The following is a 13822-nucleotide window of genomic DNA, read 5'->3' on the forward strand; positions in this document are numbered from 1 at the left end:
TGTGAGTGAAAACTCCAGCTGTGATTCTTAAGAAATAGGTTTAATTCTTAGGTACTGTTTACTAACCAGGTACATTCTCCTGCCACACTTCAGTCCATAAGTTACATTCTTCCTTTTCTGATTTCTCCTCGTCAGAAATCTCATGCATGCCTAGAAATGCCAAAGGCAGAACTTCTTTGGCATGGTTCTTCAATACATCAGGGCTGTAGCGTCCAATAGCATGAATAGTCAAAGCACAAGAGGTCTTGTAGATGGGTTCTGAAGAGAAGCAGAAAAAAAACACAATCCTTATGATACTTATTGTTTTTAAGGGTAACTAATCTAAACAGACTATTGCTCAATCTGGACCACAGTAAAATCAGTAAGAAATGTTCCTAGCAAAACACATAAAACCAGATTAGGTTGTTTACATCTAAATTTAAAATAATATAAATATTTAAAAGGTACCATCTTTCTCCATGTACCAGCTATTGAGCTTCTGCAGGAGTTTCTCAGTGCTGCTATCCCTTGAGGTCTGAAAAAAGGAACAATACTGTCATTGCTGTATAATTATCTAAGTATAATCACTTAACTAAGTAAGAAATTTAACTCACCCGAACTAAATGGCCCATGGCAAATGCACAGGATTTCTGAATTACACTGTTCCGATCTGTCAGGCCACTAAGCAGAGCACTCATAAGTTTACCTATCAGAAATAAAGGAGAAAAATCTGGCACTTGGTTGACCAAATGGTTTGCTCTGTCCCCAAAACCAAAACAAACTTAACCCTGCCATTAATACCTGATTTATTCCAGGGTAGTTTAGAGCCCCTGTATATTATATTTGTACTGTCCATTTGCCTGCTATAAAATTTAAAATTAATCTGTCTAGAATATTGTGAAGAAAGTTGAAAAAATGAAAGCTAGGTACAAAAAGTTCATTAGGCCCACCTAGGGGCCAATGTAAAAAGAGAAAATTGCTGATGTAAAATGAGCTATACAGTAAACAAATCCTTCAGGATGACAGATACTTTCACCTTCTTGTACCACTGGAAAATAATCAAACACTTATAAAGCTTGCTAAAATTGATCATCCTTTACTCCTGCAAACAAAGAGATAAAGGAAGAGGGAGAAAAAGTATACAGGATCACAAGCATGTCGGAATGATAATTATTATTTTTTTTAAATCTTGTCACACAAGACATGGCCATAGAAAAATATCACTACGCACAGTTTTGACAAACTCACCTGAGTAAGGTGTTAGGTCCTGGGGACACTGAGTAGTTAATGACACAATGACACTGGCACAGCCTCCCTACAGGGTTACAAAGGCAAAGGTCTAAATTCGATGGTCACAGCGCTCTGAAACCCTTTGTTTTAGGTGGGTGTCGAAGATTTAAAAATAAAGTATACCAAGTCTAACAGCCCCTCCATGAATCAATCTGGAAAGAGGAAAACTCTTACTTTAAATTAGCCATGCAGAGATTTTTTTCAAAACCTCCAGGAGGAAAATGGGTGCTCTCACACACTGCAATTAAGAAAGAAAACTGGCCCTGGCCAGTGTGGCTCAGTTGGATGAGCATCATCCCATGCACCAAGAGGTCGCCAGTTCAATTCCCGATCAAGGCATATGCCCAGGTTGCGGGCTCGATCTCCGCAGGAGGTGTGCAGGAGGTAGCCAATAGATGTTTCTCTCTCATTGATGTCTCTATCTCTCTTCCCCTCTCCCTTCCTCTCTCTCTAAAAATCAATAAAAAACATTTTTTTTTTCAAAAAAGAAAGAAAACTGATTCAATATTTTGGTAGGGCAATGTATGTCATCTTGTCCATCCTTGTTCTAACATTTCCAGTTCTAGAAATTTAACCAAAAGAAATAGCTTCACATGTGTCCCAAGACATTCATAACATGCTTTGTTTAATATCAAAAAAGCTGAAAACAAACCAGATGTTCCTTGATGGATTAAAATAAATAATGTACAAATAAATAAATAAATAAATAATGTGACAGCCACACAGCAGAATATCATATGGCCATTAAAGAAGACGCTGTGGAAGACACATGCACGAATAAGCGGCTGGAAGGAAACACTTGGAAATATTAACAGCGATGATCTCTGGGTGGTATAACCTTAGGACAAATTTTAACTTGCCCCTGATCTATAAATGCTAAAGTTTTTAAAAGGCAAGCAAGTGTTAATTTTGTCAGGAGGAAAAAAAATGTGACTTGTTTGTTTTTAAGAGTGTGGGGTAGGGTCTCTGATCCTTGAAAAATCTTGGAAAGACATTTTCCTATCCAAACACCTGCTGAGTGCTGTGGAAAGTGCCAATCACCACCTAAAAACAACCATGCCTGATACCTTATTAATGGATGAGCACTTCCATTAATAAGTGATAATGAATAAGAACCCAGAGGGCATGTACACAGCAACCAGGGGACAGAAATGACGCCACTAAAAAGGACAATATTAAGTCACATGTCATTTCCTAAATTAGTCACATGTCTTAATTTATTAATGCAACCATAAAAACAAACTGGTTAACCTAAAATATTGGGTTTTATAAAAAATATGAATTTCAAACATGTGGCTATTATATTTTTGTGGCCTAAACAAATGAGAATTACTCTTGTGAAAAATACACTTACGTACCTTAGTTCCAAGACCTACACCACTTCTGATCAGTTCACATAATCTAGGAACGAGCTCACCCAGCACCGACACATCAAGATATTGCAGGCACTTTTGGAAAAGAATAGATATAAAGTTAACCTTAGAAAATAAAGCCCATATCAAACCTTCAGTTAAAAATTGCCCATGTCAATCAAATATGTACCCACTGGATTTGACATGAAGTTGAAAAATTGCTAGTTTGATTTTGCTCCAATTTCAATGTTAAAACCATCAATGCACTATAAACAAAAACCATCGGTGGTTCAACATTACAAACGAAACAGAAACAATGAAAAACACTGATTTTCTAAAGGAGAAAATTAATAATGATTATCCAACAAAAAAGGATCTTGCTGGACCTACTTCCTCTATCAGTCCATGTTCAGTGTAAGGACCTACATTAAAACTGGTCTTCAGTGGGTCTGCCCTACCAATCCATCTTATTAAAGTTGATTTCTTAGCAGATTTGCTACACTATATTTTTTAAATGCAATGAAGTATATTCTATTATTAATAAGCACATCTATAAGGTGTTTGCTAACCATTCCTATTTCTCTAAGTTTTCTTTTCCACCCAATAATCCAACTAAGAAATAACATCCTTAACCAAACTTTGGTCAGTCGCCCAGTAAACCGTAAAAAAATATCTCCTTCTGTCCAGGCTTGTGATCTGCTTAGCAAAATTATTTCCAGTTGCTCATGAGCTCTGGGTTAACACTCCAGGGTATGCACAACAGAGACAACTTTAGTGACTTCAGCGACTTCTAATCTACGAGTCCAAGAACTCAGAACTTCGGTGCTAAGCAGTTCTTTTTTGTAAATCCCTTCCTATGACTGAAAAAAAAAAAAACCACAAACCTATCAATACTGCTCAGGTCTCTTCCCCTGCCTTTATGCTGCCTGCTTCACTGAATATGTCCCACCTACACCGCCCAGGACTTCCCAAAGACAATGCTCAGGCAGAGACAAAAATCTGAATCTTGCTAAGTAGGCCAAAGGATACTTAGATCTATACAGAAATATTTTAATATATTGTTCTCCTATAACACAACTCTGGACTAATGGATTCTAGTATTTGAAAAATCATTTATTCCATTTAGTAATACAAAAGAAGAAAGAACTATACTAAGAAAAAACTTAAGTCACAATAGCTGTTTGACTCTCCCTTAAATTTCTATTTCATTTAATGTAACCTAGAAACTTTGAACAATTACACTCTAAGGTAAGCAAACACACTTAAACTTTCTCATTACATTAGGCACTGACCATGTTGATTGTTTCCATCATGGGAGAGGATTTGGCAGCACTGAGTCGAGCACTATCCATCGCAGCCTGAGAACAGAAACTGAAGTCACTAAGCACATTCAATTAACTAAGAAGAACCTCTATACACTCCCATAGAAGGGCTTTATGCCAAATTGAAGAATCTTTTGAAAAAAATAATATATATATATAACAAAGTCAAACATAAGTCCAATTCTAATTCCTTTTGACCTACATTCAACCATTTACCTGTAGAGGCAGCATCTCACTACAGGTGAGAAATTCAGACAATATTTAGACATTAACTGCCCTCAGAAATTAACATAGCAAGGCTCTGAGCAAGTCATCCAGCCTTCTTGAGCCTCAAGTTCTCCATCCACTAAATAAAGGAATAGACTAAGTGAATTCCCAAATAAGGTTTTTAAAAAATGTGTCTAAGCAATAAGAAAATTCATACATTTAATTGCTTGAACTTTATAAAGGGCCTTCTCATTTACAATGGCATTTTAGTCTGAGAGCTATGCTGTAAGAGAGGTTAACACTATCCAGACATAATAAATAAGAAAAATAAGGCAGTGACTTGCCCAGAGCTGCCAAGTCTGGAATAGAATTTACATTTCCTAATTCTCAACACCTATAAAGTTGGGAAGGGGCAAGACTACTGCTAAAGAATGGAGAAGAAACAGCAATATGAGAGACCCAGGGAAAAGACAGTAAGTTATTACACAGCATAGGCAAGTTAACAATCAAACAGTCAACTGAGAAAAACATTTACAATCTACATGGCACTCTGTCCTAATAAATAAAGACAAATGTAAAAAATAAATAAGTCAAGTACAAAAATAGGCATGGAATAGAAACACACAATTCATAGAAAAAAATAAAAATAGCTAATATAGTATGAAAAGAAAATGGACAACACTAATAATAAGAAAGTGTAAATTAGAACAATGATTCTTGCTTATCAGGTTGATATCACTCAATGTTGGCTTTAAGATATGGAGGAAAGAGAACATTCATAATGTTTGATGCCACAAAATCTCTCCTACAAAAATTCAAAATCATCTCATTGTGGAATACTAGGCATGAATTAAAAAGAATGTAATAGATCTATATATATAAACATGATATTTTGTTAATTACAAAAAGCAAGCTGCAGAACATTCATAGTCTGAGTCTATTTTAAGATTAGTATGTTTGTTTGGTTTTATAGCCTCTGACTACAAAAGAATTTTAAGACACAGGAAACTGTTGACAGTGGGTACTCCTCAGGAAATAATATTGTGCTCGTAGGGGAAAGAGGACTCCCAGGGAATTACTTTATACGCTTTGTATAGTTTTCATTTTTTATAATAAATATGTTTCATCTGTAATATTTAAAAATGCTAATTTTTAAAAATCTCAGTATATCTAAAAAGCAGAGTAATTTTAGACTATGCCAAAGTCTAGATACAAATTCTCTTTACTTGTAGGGTAGGAGTGAGTGATCCATAAAAGGATTCTGAGAGTATAGACCCAACCCCTAAAAAAATAAACAAACGGACAAAAACTGTGTTATATAAATGTTAATGCATTTTTTGGTTGGAAGTGTCATTTTCATCTGACTCATAGAACAGTATATGAGCCCCTTCCCTACCCACCCTGTAAAAGGGCATCCCTGTGGTTAGAGTAATTGAGCTGTATCAAGAGTGGTCCAGCCCTAACCGGTTTGGCTCAGTGGACAGAGCATCGGCCTGCGGACTGAAGGGTCCCAGGTTCAATTCCGGTCAAGGGCATGTACCTTGGTTGCAGGCACATCCCTAGTGGGGGGCATGCAGGAGGCAGCTGATCGATGTTTCTCTCTCATCGATGTTTCTGACTCTCTATCCCTCTCCCTTCTTCTCTGTAAAAAATCAATAAAATATATTTAAAAAAATAAGAAATAAAATTAAAAAAAAGAGTGGTCCAAGTACCATTCAAGGCATGCAGTGTGTCTAAGGATAATGGACCCCAGTACCTTCACAGGGCTCTTCTTTCATGACACTTACCTAAACGCCTGTGTTGTCAACTCACCTTTTCTTGGTCTGTAGCCCGGAGACTCAAATAATTGAGAACCTGGGGTTCCAATACACTTAAGGATTCTAGCAGAGCTGGGATGAGTTTTGGTGCATGTGGTTTCAACATGGCTCCTGCACTTTTGCTGATCTTCACAAGAGTGTTAATGCTACAGACACACAGAAGACACAGTCCTTTTTACAATACTAATAATAAGCCCTACAAATTTAATCATGGGGATGTTTGCAGTGTATTATATTTAAGAATATACTCAGTTGGTTATAGAGCCTGGTCTTAGCACTATTTTTTGTTTTTACTTTGTATTACACACATTTTCACACATATATGAAAGTAGAGAAAATTGTAAGTTAAATTCTATGTATTCTCCACACAGTTCAACAATTGGCAATCTTTAGCCAACTTTACTTCATTTACACCTCTACCATAATACACACAGACATACTCTTACCCTTGCCATTGTATTAATTTGAAGCATATTCTCTAACTAAACTTCAGTATGTATCACAAACAGGCAAGGACACTTTATCATAATCAAAACAGCAATTCACACTCAAAAATATTAGTGTTTTTTTTTCATATCACCTAATGTCCAAACTCCCCTGTTTCACAACTGTGTTTAAGTTTGTTGAAACTGAATCCAGGGCCCATCCACACATGGCAATTTTGCTACAGTTCTTGAATCTTTTTAACAGTGACCTCCCTTCTCTGTTTCTAATAATTTATTTGTCCTCATTGACTGTATCCTGATAGTGTCACTAATCATGTTCCTCTGTCTCTTACACAGATCTGCAGGCTCAGTCAAGTTCAGGTTCAATTTTTTAAAAACAGAATCTTTCATGGGTGGTGATGTATGTGTCCTGTCCCAGCACATCAGAAGGCACACGTCTGCTCCTTGCTTGTGCTGTTAAGAGTGACGGTGGATTCCAGTTTGGTTAGACTGAACCATCCATTATAAAGTTCCCCATCAGCCTTTTATCAGTGGATTTAGAAGCCACGAAAAATCAATTCCTAGATTATTTTACTGAGGACAGCAAAATGAAGACGTCCTAATTTTATCACTCCTAAAAGAACTTTGCCTCATCAACTATGAAATACTGTTGGTATTATCAATTTGGTCCAATTTTAAGAGTGAAATAAAAATGGAATAAAGGTCCTAAATAGTATTCTAGTTTAAAAACAAACCAAAAAAATACAAACTAGAAATTTCTGTTAATTTCAACTTAAAATGGCCATACGTATCGAACTGTGTGTATTCTTTTAATATTTCATTATTGTAAGTGGTAAAGTTTATTTTAAAACTAGTAAGCTCTGCAATATTACTATATAGTACTACCAGCAAGCAAGCTCCCAAGGACTGATGGCCTAACAGGAAAATGTGCTTGCTGGGCACAGAGGCCAATGAAAATTTTTTTAAAAACACTCTTTCAAGGTTGAGGCCAAATGGCAAAATGCTGGTCAAAAGCAAGGTTCCCAAGAATATATTTTGCAAATATATTCTAGGCTTTTTAAAAAATGCTCTTTCTTGGGTTACCTTGGGTTTTCCTCGTCTCACTTTCCACACTTTCAAATCAAAACATTCAAAGAACTAAGTAAATCCAGTATATTCATTTCATCAGCTGATTCACACCTGAGGGCTCGAACTTCTGTCACAGGACTCATCATTCCTTTGTCCAGAAGGCAAGGCAGAAGGGCAGCGATGGTTCTCTGGCCAGCTGCTCCTTTGGCAGGGTCACACATTTTCACACAAACCTCACACACAAAGAGTATGAAAATTAGTGAAACTGACCTCTCACCCAACACTTCCTACTTCCCACATCCATAGAAAAGGATGAGTGAATCCACTGTCTATGACACTACAGAAAGAAACAAAAGAATGAGAACTGGGATTGAGTCCTATGTCTGCAATAACTAAATGGAAAATTTGGTAATGTACTTTATTTTCTAAGCTTTGGTCTTCCAATTTGTGAAATAGAAAACTACTAAAGATAAAATGAGAAATTTTATACGAAAATATTTAACAACATGACCTAGAATGTATTAATCTCTGATATGCCACAAAATCAAGTTCAAGTGGGAAACTAGTTTCAAAGAGCTTGCCAACCTCAAAAAAATGAAAGGCAGATTAACATATAAACACAGCAATAATGAAGAGAAAAGACAGATGTTGCTTAATCTAAATGAGTAACGTGCTCTTCACGGTCAAATAAAAGTCAGACTTTATATAAAGACCAAAAATGCTCACCATTTGAAAAGACCAGAGAGATATAATAATAGGTGTTCTAGTGTAATAGCACCAAGCTTCACATTCATTGTAAGAACAGTGAACTATAACATGATGCCAATTACATTGCAACTAACTCATTTTGTATGATTAAAATAAGTCATTATCATGGTTCTCCTACGTCACTGGAACCCTGCCCACTTCACCCCCATGTAAGTAAGATTTCGCACCTTGCTCAGAGTTTTCAGAGCTAGTTCTGCTGCTTTTCGTACAGATTCCTAAAAAAGAGGAAAGTTTGGCATCATGAAAGTTAGTTTCCTTCCACAATGCATAATGACTGCCTCTAGGTCTACACGGGTTAGTGTTAAAAGTCCCACTTCAATTCTAGGCAAAAAACAGTGCCTCTTTAGGCTCTTTGCCCATCAAGAAACGTATTTCCATGCCATATATACTTTTTTTTTTAAATTAAGTATGACCTATTTTGACCTTACAATAATATAGCTATTAAATATAACAGTTTAGAAACTAAATATATTATAAAAACAAACGTGAAGATCTCTATGAGGATTCTAAGAGACTTTTAAAATATCTCCTGCCTCCTGCATGCTCTCTACTGGGGATTGAGCCCACAACCCAGGCATGTGACCAGGAATCGAACAGTGACCTCCTGGGTCATGAGTCGATGCTCCACCAATGAGCCACACAAGCCAGGCTGAAATGCCTAATTTTAATGGCAAAATATCAAAATATCTAAAATTTAGATTTCTCAGGAAAAATGCAGAGGAACTGGTCATGCTATTTGGGAATGGCTGATCCAATTTATGAAACTTATCAAAGTAGAGTTATTCTGGGTCACTTCTAAATTCTTATTTGTCCCTAATCAATAGCATCATGAGATCTCTATTAAAAGAAGCTCAAGCAATGGCCATCTTTTTTAAAAAGTCAATTCAATTTAAAGATACCCAACCTTGCAAATTCATAGACACATCAAGACTGAAACTTTGGGAAGAACTTGCAGTCTTTAAAGATTTTCTGGATATTGAATTTTTAAATATATAATTATACATATTTTAACAATTTCAGTTTAAGCTATTCTATAAATAAATGCAGATTTTACCTTTATGTCATCTTGTACTCTAAAAAGAGTTTCCCAAATTTCTGGAAGTTTATCAATGATGTCATCTAGGGGTCTTCCTCTTAGTAAGTCATTCAGAGCTAAACAGCTGAAAATAAACAATTTGGTTTCAAATACATGATCAAGAAAGCTCAATATTTTACTCTGAAACATTCATATCAAAAAAGAATATGCATTCTGCCTATATTTCTAGTCCTCACTCTACCCCACCTCAAGACAGCAATGACTAGTTTCTCTTTGATGACTCAAATATACCACAGACATATGGCATTTACAGTCATCCAATGTCTGTTTCCCACAACTACAATATAATCTCTTTGAGATGATACATCATTTTTTACTTACCAGTGTACTTAGCACTCTGCCAAGCATATAGCAGGCACTTAATATAAATTAACATGTGTACATAAATCCTCCCCTAACAAAGTCATGAGAGTATATAAGTATATCTTGATGTCTACCAATTTAACAAGTGATCTACTACTTCTTTAATTTCATACTTATAAAAACTAAGATATCTTAGGAAAACCACTGACTAGAGTTAAATAGTTAAATAACAATAACTGCCTAACCCAACCAGAAATATATTTTTTAAGAAGCTTTAATTTACTCCTTTGGCCCAAAGTATAAAACTTGGAAACATCAAGAGAAAAATTCAGTTGCATTTAACTAGTCTTGTTATTTCTAAAAATTGTACCTGGATTCTCGAACTCGCCACATACTGCTAGTAAGGTTCTTTATCAAATCTTGAAGAATTTCCTTCAAATACTTATCCACCTAAGGAAAGCAAAAGGATAAAATAAAAAATGTGAAATCTATCAATAATCAAATTATTCATCTCTAAACCACCTACCATGGTTTTTTAAAAATACATCTATTTTTTATTTCGGGGCGGGGGGAGAGAAAGGGAGAGAGAGAGAGAGAGAAACATCAATGACGAGAGAGAATAACGGATCAGCTGCCTCCTGCACCCCACCCCCCTCCACTGGAGATCAAGCCTGCAACCCAGGTATGTACCGTGACTGGAAAAGGAACCATGACCTCCAGATTCAAAGGTCGACGCTCAACCACTGAACCAGACCTGCCAGGCCTGACCATGTTTCTGTATGTAACAGCCTAAGTATGTCTCTAGGCCTCTCAGCCTACAATTCTTTCCCCACTTCAGTTACTAAAAGCTGTTGGACTGAGCATTTTAAAATGCAAACTTGATCCTCTCATTTCCTTAGTGCATGAGAATAAAGTCTAATCACGTGGACATGAATATAAAACCCTCTGATATGATATGCCAACCATCTCATATCCAGACTCATCTCCAGTTCTTGGCACATACTACTCTACCTTCCATCCCATACTTGCTTAACTAACTCACAACTTGTCCTTCAAGATTCAAATCAGGCATCACCTTCACAGAAAAGACTGGCCTACCCTACCTCTGTGTTCCCACAGTACCTTCTCAAGCACAAATCAGTCCTCCTAACTGTATTGCTCCATCACACTGAGACCTTGAGGGCAAGGAGAATGTCTCAGTTGTTTTTGCGTCCCTGGTACTTTGCACAGAATCTAGCACATAAAGAAGTGTTATAAATACTCAGAATCAAAGATGAATTTAATTTCTTAAGCCTGTTTTGTTTTGATATACACAATCAATGTGGTAATACAAACTGATGGCAGACTGATTCTGTGCTGATCCAGAGAACCTCAAAACTTACAGCTTCTCCATCTCCACTCTTGTAGAAGTTTTGTTATCTTCACTTATATGTAAGAAAACCAAGAGAAGTAAATAGCTTACCCAAGATTTAACAAAAATATGTCTTTCAATGTCCACTTCTCTAAACATCTTCCACAGGGATCTCATCCACACTTGTGGCTTCACTTTCACTCATACTAAGATGATACTGACTCAGAGCTTAGGCCTCATGCCCTGAACTCAGATCTATAAAGCCATCTGGCCTATTAGATCTTGACTGACCCAACGGTACCAAATAATCTCATAGAGCAAATGAAACTCATCAATCCTTCGAGCTAACCCCTAAGTACCTACCACCATAAAAAGGAACACACTCAACCTATTATCAGACTGAAGGGAGAGGAAAGGGCCACATCATGTGCAGGGACTGTAATAAGGATCATGGAATTTATTTAAAGTGAACTATGAAGCCACTAAAGGATTTTAACCCAAAAGGGCACAATCCAATTTGCATTTTTTTAAAAATCACTTTTACTAATGATAATTAAATGAAGGAAGGCAAAGAGAAAGATGACAACCTGTTCAAAAGGAAAAATAAAGAAGAGAATGGATTCAAGGAACACTCTAGAAGCAAAATCAATAGAATGTGCCATTGGATTCAAATGAGGATGGGGTAAGACAGACAAAATTAAGGATGACAGCAAGTTTCCTGGCTTGGGTAAATGGATGAACACTGAAAACAGATAGGGAAGGTTGTTTTTCTATGTTGTTGTTGTTTTAAAATATGTTTTTATTGATTTTTATAAAGAGAGGAAGGGAGAGGGAGGAAGAGAGAGAAAGAAAAAAATATATTGGTTGCCTCCCATTAGCACCCTAACCAGGGATCAAACCTGAAACCTGGGTATGTGCCCTGACAGGAAATCAAACAGGCAACCTTTCCCAACTGAGCCACATCAGCCAGGGTGAAACATTGTTTTTTTCCAAGCCCTATTCCAGACTTGCTATGTCTAAGGTATTGTGAAATAACACCCAAGTTAAGATGTCAAGCAGCAGTTAGATATGAAAGTCAGGAGCCCAAGTCTTGTCTGGGCCAAAAATATAAGATTGGGAACCATCACAATAAATGCCCTTGAACTGATGAGCTCATCTAGAATGATAAAGCTGAGAGAGTAAAAGGTACTCAGAAGCAAGCCTGGAGTGGAGAAGTCCTAATATCTAGGAGTGGAATAGAATATGAGAAGCAGCCAGATGATAGAAAACTAAGAGAGAAAGACCACACACAGTAATTGCCTGCTTCCTTGTCTATCTCCTCAACTAAGTCAACTCCCTGAACGTGGGAACCATGGCCTGTTCTCCATTGCATCAACAGAACCTATGGACATATAGTATTCCACTTGTGTGAATATTCTGTCATTTCTTTACCCAGCCACCCACAGTGGACACTTAGATTATTTCCATTTTTGAAACTTCAATAAATGTTGCCATGAGTATATTCAATACTCTGAAAGAAGAAAGCAAGCAAGAAATAAAAGAATTTGTATTTGTTTCAACAAATAAGTATACAAAGTAAGAAAGGGAGATGGGCACTGGGTTCAAATCCTGTACATAATCTTAGACAAGAGGTCAGAGATACTTGCTGTCGTTTTGTCAGTGACCAATGCGTTCCAAATACTTGTCATGGCCTGTCTGATGCCAAGGTTGGGATCAAACTGGTAACGATAGAGACGAGGAACTAGCTGAGGCAGAAAAGGAGCCAGCTGCTCTCCAGCTTTGGTAGCAATTACATTAAAACCAAAAGCAGCACCCTGAAAAAATATGATGAAGTGGGTCAGATACATCTGCTGCAGTAAAATATTAACATAGTCAATATATGAAGATCACAGAATTCTCCCTCCCAAACTTGCCCCTGAATTGAGCCTGACTTTATTGGGTGTTCCAGCTGTACCAATCAATAAGAGCAGCCATGTGGTGGTCTGGCTCTAATCACAGACTTTTACAAAACACCCTGCATATCAATTGCCACTGCCCACCAATGTAACAGATTTGGCACTGGAGGAAAATAAAAACTAAAAACTGTCCAGTGATAGTAACTTACCTTCCTTGAGTTCCACATTGCATGATGGTTTGCCAAATTCATAAATTTATACACCAGGTCTGGCTGACTAAGATCACTGGCCAGAGAACAAAGCTCCTTGTAAGTAGAGAGGCCCTGGCTTGAAAATAAACAGAAAGTATGTAATAACGTATTGCTCTATCTCTGACCTAATGAAAATTACATTACCAATATTACTAGGACATCGTAAAATTATGTTTTTACTAAATTTCCAATATTGGATTACCTCATCACTGCAGAGGGCAGAGAACCAGACTAAAAAGAATATAAAGAGTCACCTAATCCAATATCACCAATGCCTGGTAAATGACCTCAACACCCCTGCAACTCTCATGGAGGTAGAGCTCTCACCAGCTCTGGAGGCAGCTCGGTGACCCTCCATTATATTGTGCATGAATCTCTCTCACCACCATGAGACTGACTTGAAGATAACTTCTGTCTTCCCCGGAGTCTTTTCTAGCTAGAGCACACACCTTTGGTAATAACATCTTGAGTCCTGTTAATTTTCCTCTGAACAAATAATATTTGCTCAAATACCTGATCACTTGGGTTAGTTACTTTGTGAAAAGCAAGTGCTTTTTAATAACCCAGGGAGAGTAAGTAAATGGAAACAACTCTCCACGTGAAAACAATGAGCTAAGGGAGCACCTCAGGAAGAGACAATGCTGCTTTCTAAAGCTGCAGGCAGCACACAGCCAAAT

General features: G+C 37.0%; 1 protein-coding gene across 5 annotated transcripts in view; it reads right to left on the minus strand.

Annotated features, from left to right (window-relative positions):
* ECPAS (Ecm29 proteasome adaptor and scaffold) overlaps window positions 1-13822 on the minus strand; it is a 107522-nt gene that overhangs the window by 15073 nt on the left and 78627 nt on the right. For all 5 annotated transcript variants that reach the window (XM_080667174.1, XM_080667177.1, XM_080667175.1 and 2 more), the window contains 13 exons: window positions 13104-13221; window positions 12646-12813; window positions 10019-10098; window positions 9304-9409; window positions 8417-8464; window positions 7593-7714; window positions 5963-6113; window positions 3914-3979; window positions 2628-2717; window positions 1228-1294; window positions 594-685; window positions 448-514; window positions 67-258 (listed from right to left, as the gene is read on the minus strand). In XM_080667174.1, coding sequence (XP_080523300.1) covers window positions 67-258; window positions 448-514; window positions 594-685; window positions 1228-1294; window positions 2628-2717; window positions 3914-3979; window positions 5963-6113; window positions 7593-7714; window positions 8417-8464; window positions 9304-9409; window positions 10019-10098; window positions 12646-12813; window positions 13104-13221 — 1367 coding nt within the window. The remainder of the gene's footprint in view (window positions 1-66; window positions 259-447; window positions 515-593; window positions 686-1227; window positions 1295-2627; window positions 2718-3913; window positions 3980-5962; window positions 6114-7592; window positions 7715-8416; window positions 8465-9303; window positions 9410-10018; window positions 10099-12645; window positions 12814-13103; window positions 13222-13822) is intronic.

The sequence above is a fragment of the Plecotus auritus genome (assembly GCF_963455305.1).
Source record: "Plecotus auritus genome assembly, chromosome: 5".
Classification (NCBI taxonomy): Eukaryota; Metazoa; Chordata; class Mammalia; order Chiroptera; family Vespertilionidae; genus Plecotus; species Plecotus auritus.